This window comes from Solanum tuberosum, unplaced genomic scaffold (genome assembly GCF_000226075.1).
Source record: "Solanum tuberosum cultivar DM 1-3 516 R44 unplaced genomic scaffold, SolTub_3.0 scf00204, whole genome shotgun sequence".
NCBI lineage: Eukaryota > Viridiplantae > Streptophyta > Magnoliopsida > Solanales > Solanaceae > Solanum > Solanum tuberosum.
Genome location: NW_006239127.1, coordinates 103,346 through 110,960, shown reverse-complemented (window position 1 = coordinate 110,960; position 7,615 = coordinate 103,346). Strand labels below are relative to the sequence as shown.

The 7,615-nt window shown below is 32.9% G+C and overlaps 1 protein-coding gene across 2 annotated transcripts in view; it reads right to left on the bottom strand.

Moving 5' to 3' along the window:
- LOC102601069 (cell number regulator 6-like) overlaps positions 1–5,878 on the bottom strand; it is a 7,693-nt gene extending 1,815 nt beyond the window's left edge. Inside the window, exons 1-4 of one of the 2 annotated variants that reach the window (XM_006355485.2) lie at positions 5,725–5,878; positions 5,505–5,624; positions 1,569–1,683; positions 418–683 (exon numbers count right to left, since the gene is read on the bottom strand). In XM_006355485.2, the coding sequence (XP_006355547.1) occupies positions 418–683; positions 1,569–1,683; positions 5,505–5,615 (492 nt within the window). In that variant the 5' untranslated portion in view covers positions 5,616–5,624; positions 5,725–5,878. The remainder of the gene's footprint in view (positions 1–417; positions 684–1,568; positions 1,684–5,504; positions 5,625–5,724) is intronic. The other variant, XM_006355484.2, reaches the window with a different exon arrangement.
- Positions 5,879–7,615: the final 1,737 nt, after the last annotated feature.

Genomic DNA, 7,615 nt, shown 5'->3' with positions numbered 1-7,615 from the left:
ACCTTAAGAGGGTGTGATGTAGGCAGCCTACCCTGAAACAACCAACCATCAGGCTAATTCCATAGCTTGAACCAATGGAGACAACTTTATCGTTGCTCCGAAGCTCCTCTCCCGAAAATATTAATAATTAAAAAATGAAAAGCACGCCGACTTCAGCTAATGATGAAAATGTACTCCAACGTTTTGTTACCCATTATTCTTTTGGTTACAGTAACTTCAGAAAGACACTTTCTTGCAACTAGAATGTTTAAGATGATCACTGTCCTATAGATGATGAGAAGTCTAAGCTAACAACTTTTTAAACCGTTACGAATTGCAGGACTTTCAAGAAGAACGTGAATATAATTGATCAAGGACAAAGAATTTGATCCTTATTATGCATAAATAAAACACATAAACATAAAAAGATGACGTTACCTTGAGATGATACTTCTTCTGCAGCGACTGCCGGAAAAGACCAGTATATATTCCACACATCCACCAACCAAATAGTAAGCCTTCACCAATGAGGAAGGATGTACCTGGATCAATACCATGACATACAGCTGTTGCAGCTGCAAGAGCAATGCCACCCTCAACAAAAATGGCATGACAAACACAAGGGGTAGTCCAAGGAGTATCATCTCTCAGGCTCTCGACATTACGCCCAAACAAGACACACGGGCAGAAAAGTCCTGTCCAGCCTACAGAGGTAAGATATAAAAACCAGAGGTGTTAAAAGAAGAATCAACAGCTGCACACAGACCACATGCAAGAATATGATAAGGAGGTTCTTTACTTTTTTTGAAATAGTAAGGAGGTTCTTTACTGAGATGGAAGGATCCCAAAAATCGAACCAGAGTAATAAAAACTTAACATAGTGATAGACGTTGGTTTTTTCACAAATTGAATAAGGACCAAATATTTGTTGATTATCAATATACTTGATGTCCAGAGGGCTTATTCTTCCAGCACGTACAATTTTGGATAGATCTTTCTATTCTCTCTTGCAGAATACTAAAACGCAACCAAAGACTAATCTATTTCCCCTCATAGGTGTTAGAAACATGAGATGCCGGTTACACAATATTTTTATCACCTCCCATTGGTTTCGGCAGAAACTTGTTACTTGACCAAGACTGTAAGGACCAAATCTCTTCACTAGGTTAGTCTGAAGATCAAAAGAGGTCTAAATGGTAACAGAGAGACTAAAGGTTTCATTTTCTATGCAAAAACTACAAGATACTATTCTCGTAGTTCAAGTGCTTTGTGCCACAACAGGATAAGGGTAAACGAAATTACGAAAATGACAAAGAGCAGTATTAAATTTGTAATTTAGACAAGCAGACGTCAGTCCCGTTTACATAATGTATATAAATGATCACTTAATTAGCTTATCCTATACTTCCAAAATGATAGTGTGAATAAAGATAGCTTCTTTCATTAAAAAAAGGTGAAAGAGAAAAATGGAACGGTTTTGTTAAGTTTTTGGTGTGCTGTTTTCAAGCACACTGGTAGCATATAGATAATGAGGAACATATGCAAGTGATTACAAGCATTATCTACATAATGTAAAAAAGAACACTTACAGCTATCTTTGTCCTCTGCACATCCAAAAATTCCACTTGTCCAAGGCTCATCTGCAGGAGGCTCAAAACTTTCAGGTAAAACTTGTCCACATTCGTTGCACTTGTGAACGACTAGCTGCTCAATTAGACATGAAATTTGTAATAGAAGAAAAGTTAGAGAACAACCAAATCTAGTACAAAAGTAAAACCAATCAAGAACATACTAATATCTGACAGATATATTGGAGGAATCAAAGTAATATACTTTTTTCGCAATTTCAATTAATAAAGTTCGCTAAACGCTACACTATGTAATGACTGACAAATAAAAGTTCCTACAAAGGAAATGTTTGTTTGCACTCTTCAAGAATTTCATTTGGTTAAACATGTGACTGCTTGCAGCATAATCTTGGCATTTAGACACTCTTTATAGAATAGTAGTCGTCAGTGTGCAGTGATACATTTCAGAACAAGCCCTTGATTATATGTTTCTTATGACAATATCTATTCAGTATTTTTATATTGTTTTTATATTGTTTGTAGGATAGTTTTTAGTGTGCAATGATGCATTTAGAAACAAGCCCTTGACTAAATGTTTCTTATGACAATATCTATAAAGTGAGTGCGTCAGATCTGTGTCTTATAATTCAACAATAAATATAGTGATTCTTGTGCGCTACATACTATCCTTGATAATCTTCAATTTATTTTGTAGCATCAACTCCAAGACAGGACCACATTCGACCTAGATGATAACAAACTTGCTTTCCCCCAGTTCAGCTATTGTTTTTGCCTGCGTCTTCAGTAAAGCCAGTGAAGGATTAAAACAAAATTCTGTGAATTTTATAGGTCTGTGTCTGTCTTAGCTTGGAGACTTGGAGTTCAGCAACTGCCAATGCGAAGAAGAACTTAAAATGTTCTGATGATGATGATGATGCTTATCTTAATATTGGAGATGATGGATAATGAATTTACTGCGAAGGCTTTTAAGTTTACTTCTCATTATTATTTCTTACTGTTATATTGTTCTGTACTAGCTTCAGTACTATCAACAGTACCTTGTTAGATTGATATTTTTGACATATCTTCTAGTTATTGAGGTACAAGCAATCGTTGGTGATATGCAACTATGCTACTACTCAATAGAGATCATTAAACCTGCAGAATAAGGATTTTAGCATGCTATACCCTACTGTTTCACCAAACTGATCCAAAACTAGTTTATGACAAATATGCATCAGTCTTGAATTTCTGCAGCTTGGTGTTAATGAAAAAGGGATTCTCATCAATCTTCCAAGGGCACTCTTATGATCGGCATTAAGGTCCTATAAGGGTGGACCTTACAATTTTGACAGGTATTCCCTAGCCGGCTTATACATCTTAGGGCAGCCCAGATAGAATTGTAACAAGAGTCAAACTATACTCTCACCAAAACACACTTAAGTTTGGAGTTCGGAGATTTGATGGCTTCTAGTGACCAAGAGGATCTAATTAACATACCAATTAGGAAATGTGCAAGTTTTTGTCTATCAAGAGATCAAGAAGCAAATATTCACACTTCATTTTTTATAACCATAGTGATTGAGCTAGCTTGCGCACATCTCAGCTAATCAGGCTATACCTGACCTCATGGTTCTCAACGCATTTCATTGAACAATTACTCTATACCCTTGGGTGCGATATCCATACATTCTTTTCACACAATGTAATCGGAAATATTGCTAATTTACAAGAATTGGAAAGATTTCATTTTTTAAGACCTTTATACCATTAGCCTAGAAGATAAACTGACTAGAACAATTAATTCAAAAACATTAATTCCACACCCGTCAGCAATCAGAGACAGAACTAATAAAAACATTATTGGAATTTGAACTTGTACTTATTTAAGGGGAACCAAAAATAAAAACTAATACCTCAAAACCCCATAAATTATTCAAGTTTTATCAGTTCACTACTTAAATTATGGGGTGTTGTTGTTAACCCCGTGAACTATACATTTTCTATCGACAAACCCCTGCAGTGCCAAGTGGCATGGAGAGTGATCTCACCGTCTTTGTAGCGTGTGGAAGCTAGACAATAGGCCAAAAAGGCATCCATGTGGCAATTTTTTATTTTTTTTATTTTAGCTTTCTTCTTTTCTTATTCAGTTTTTCTTCTTCAAATATCTACATCTTTTGTTAATAACATTAGATTAACTAAAAACCATAACCTTGAAATAATGTAGTAGTAAAAAAGAATAATCAGAAAAAGAAATCTTGTTAAAAATCATGAATGAATTTTATCATAACAATAAACTCAATTAAAAAAGATAACTCTAAAATATACAATATATTAAAAAGTTAACAAAAAAATTAAAATTGTACACTAAAGAGTAAAACAATATTTTCCCTATTTGTTATTTCTTCTTGACTTATCTAAATTGAGTAATTTCTTTTTCTTCTTCTTCAATATCTAATAAAAGAAATTTCTAATAGTAAATTCAATTGAAAACTCATATCATTAAACTAGAAGCAAAAAAAAAAAGAAAGTTAATACCAGTAAACCTAATTGCAAATTATGATAAAATTTACTCAATAATAATAAACCCTACTGAAAGTTTGAATATTAAAACAGTACTCTTTAGCCGCCGCTACCTTTTGGGTGTGCACAGGATAAAATCCGCGCTCTTATGCAATAACTCGCAAACTACACAGGAGAGGTAACCTGCACTAGGCAGCCCAATGCGACGAACTCGACCCAGAAGGCAAACCCCTTGCTTTCGTTGGCAAGGGATTTCGAACTTGAGAACTCCAAGATTAAAGTCCCAAGCCCAAACCACTAGCCACTTTGAAATAAATGTTGTGCACGTTTGTGGATTATGTCTTTCTAACTAAGTATACCAGAAATAGAGAAAAAAACAAATAAGTAATAAAAAAGAAAATGGAAATCCAAAAAAAAGAATAAAAAAGAATGGAAATCCCACAAGAATGCTCTTTTTGGCCTATTTTCTAGCTCTCACACATTACAAAGAGAATGAGGCCACTTCAAGTATTACACTGAATAGTTTAGGGGGATTTTGAGGTATTCACTCGAAAAAAGAAATACTAGAGTGTCATGGTAGGAATTTGAACTTGTACTTATATAAGGGGATTCGACGGCTCATATAACAATCAAATTTTATAGTTATCCTTTTTCGGATACTATAATTTTTAGACGAGGAGAATTCAATTAAATCCCCTTCCCTCTTTACTTACACAACCCCAATCTACTACTCTCATGTTATGAATCAGCCTCATCCCAACGTCACTACCTACTCGGATGTCACACAACTAATTATTGGGCCGAGAAGAAGCAACATAACTGGAAGGCTATCACAAAGGTTGATTTGGGACCCAGCCTCGGCCCAATAATTAGTTGTGCGACATCCGAGTAAGTAGTGACATTGGGCCGAAGCTGATTCATAACATCTCACCAGCACAGGTATTGGGCGAAACACAAAACAACAACAACACAATAATTCCACAAGTGGAGTCGGAAGAAGGTAGGATATAACCAGACCTTACATCTACCAATGTAGGATTGAGAGATTGTTTCCAATGGATCCTCGTCTCAAAATAAACGTATCCGACACAGAAAATATTGGGTAAAACACATGATCTTATAATCACACCTATTAGGAAATGTACAAAGTTTCTGTCTAGCAACAAATCAAGAAGCTAACATCCCTACACTTTCTCACACAGATTAATCCAAAATACTTCTAAATCCTAAAAAGATCCAATTTTTAACACTCATACACAATAATCCAATAAGATAAATTGAACTAGAGCATTTCATCTCACACCCATCAGCAATCACAGGCAGATCTAGCAAAAAAAAAAAACATAAAAGCAAATGCAACCCATTACAAAAAAGTTCAAATCTTGAATTCGCCTCTACGAAAACAAATTAAAAACAGATCAGAGAGATAAAAACCTGAGGGACATGAATAGGCTGATTCAGCTCTCCAGGCTTAATGTCTTCTTCAAGAGGTGCTTGATCTTTTGTTAATTTTACATACTTTGACTGAATTCCCCCTTCTTCCATTTGAATCTGCTAACAAACAATTAATCAACAAATCAAAATCATTAACAACAACAATAAACAGTAAATCAAGTAAAATTTGTTTAGAAAATTTGAGGATTGTTCATCGTACGTTGTTGTAATCGACCGGAAATTTATGAACTGAGAGTGCCGCCGGTCAAATGAGGTACTCAATGTAGTAACTGCTAATTTCTTATATAGAAAAATGTTGGGTGTTTTTATTACAACGAGGAAATCGTAGATTGCCTCCGAGAACTGAGGGCTTTTGTTTCGTTTTCAAGTATTAAGGGGGAGAGGGGGGGGGGGGGGTTTAAGCTATACTTCGTACGGCATCCATGATCCATCACGAGTTGTTTCGTACGCGGGATAAGGTGATATATTTTAAAATTAAATTTGAAAATATATTTATATTGTGTTTAACTAACGGTATAAATAGCGTTACATTAATTTTGAATTAATTTAATCCATGTATCAAGCGCGCCTCTTAAGTTTTATGTACCGTACTGTATTATATATTTCCCTTGTTTTAATTAGTTTGTCTTTATTTATGTACGACATTCATGATCTATCCCGAGTTGTTTGGTATGCGGGATAAGGTGATATATTTCAAAATTAAGTTTGAAATTATTTTTATACTGTGATTAACTAACGGTATAAATGACGTTATATCGTTGATTAAATGTAGTATGAATATGATTTTAAACTTAATCATGAGATATTTCACTTTTATCTCATTTAATTTGAGATTATTTATTTCACTTTCTGAATGAGATAAATTAATTTAGACATTATGATCTCGGGAAGATAATTTTGAAATAATTTAATCTCGCCTCTTAAGTTTTATGTACTGTACTATATTATATACTCCTTTCTCGTTTTGATTAGTTTGTCTTTATTTGATCGAATTCGATATTTAAAAAAATAAAGAGATTTTTTATCTTGTTACGTATGATGTAGTAAAATAGATTTTAATCTTGTGATCATAAACATATCATATAAGATGCTAAAAAATAAGAGTTATCAAATCAAGAAAAGGACATTTTTTAAGAAATAGATTAAAAAAGAAAGTATGACAAACAAATTGAAATAATTAAATAAATATATTATATTAATACCATTAAAGGGTATCTTATCATAATTCATAAGTAGTTGTAATTAAGTTCATTCCATTTTATGTAACAAACTTTCTTTGTTAATCAATTCCAAAAATTACACATTTCTATTTTCGAAGAAGGGTTATATTTAGTTATTTACCTTGAAAATAAGCTATATTTGCCATTTGTTATACTTTCTCAATAAATATATCTTTATCGTCATACTTCAAAGCTATACTTAACTCTTACCCGTTACAACTAGTTGTACTTATCCTCAACCATTAAAACTTTATTTTCAGCTTTAAAAAGTCATGTGCCATGTCCTTATTGAACCAAAAAAATTATGGCTTATTTGGATTGACTTTTGGCTTATGACTTATAAGCCAAAAGTCATAAGTTAAGATTTCTAACTTATGGCTTTTGGCTTATTTTTGTTATTTTTGGCTTTAAAATAAGCACTTTTTAACTTTACTCAAACACTTCAAAACTGCTTAAAAACTATTTTGGCTTAAAAACACCTAAAATAAGTCAATCAAAATGGGCTCTTAGGGCCCGTTTGGATTGACTTAAAAAAAGTAACTTTTAAAAAGTAACTTTTTAAAGTGCTGGAACTTATTTTAAAAATAAGTAGTTATGTGTTTGGATAAAAGTGTTGCAGTTGAAAAAAAAGTTGTTGATGTGTTTGGCAAATAAGTGATGGTAAACACTTTTTTTAATCAAAATGTCTGAAATACCCTTTAAGCTGTTAACATGATAAAAAGTTGATTAATTTAAGGTTTTTATACTTAAAAATAAATTTATATTTTTCATCCATAAGTAATAATATCTTCCTATCATTCACATATTTCTTTACCACCACAAATTATTTATAAGAGGAATAATAATAATAATAATAATAATAATAAATAA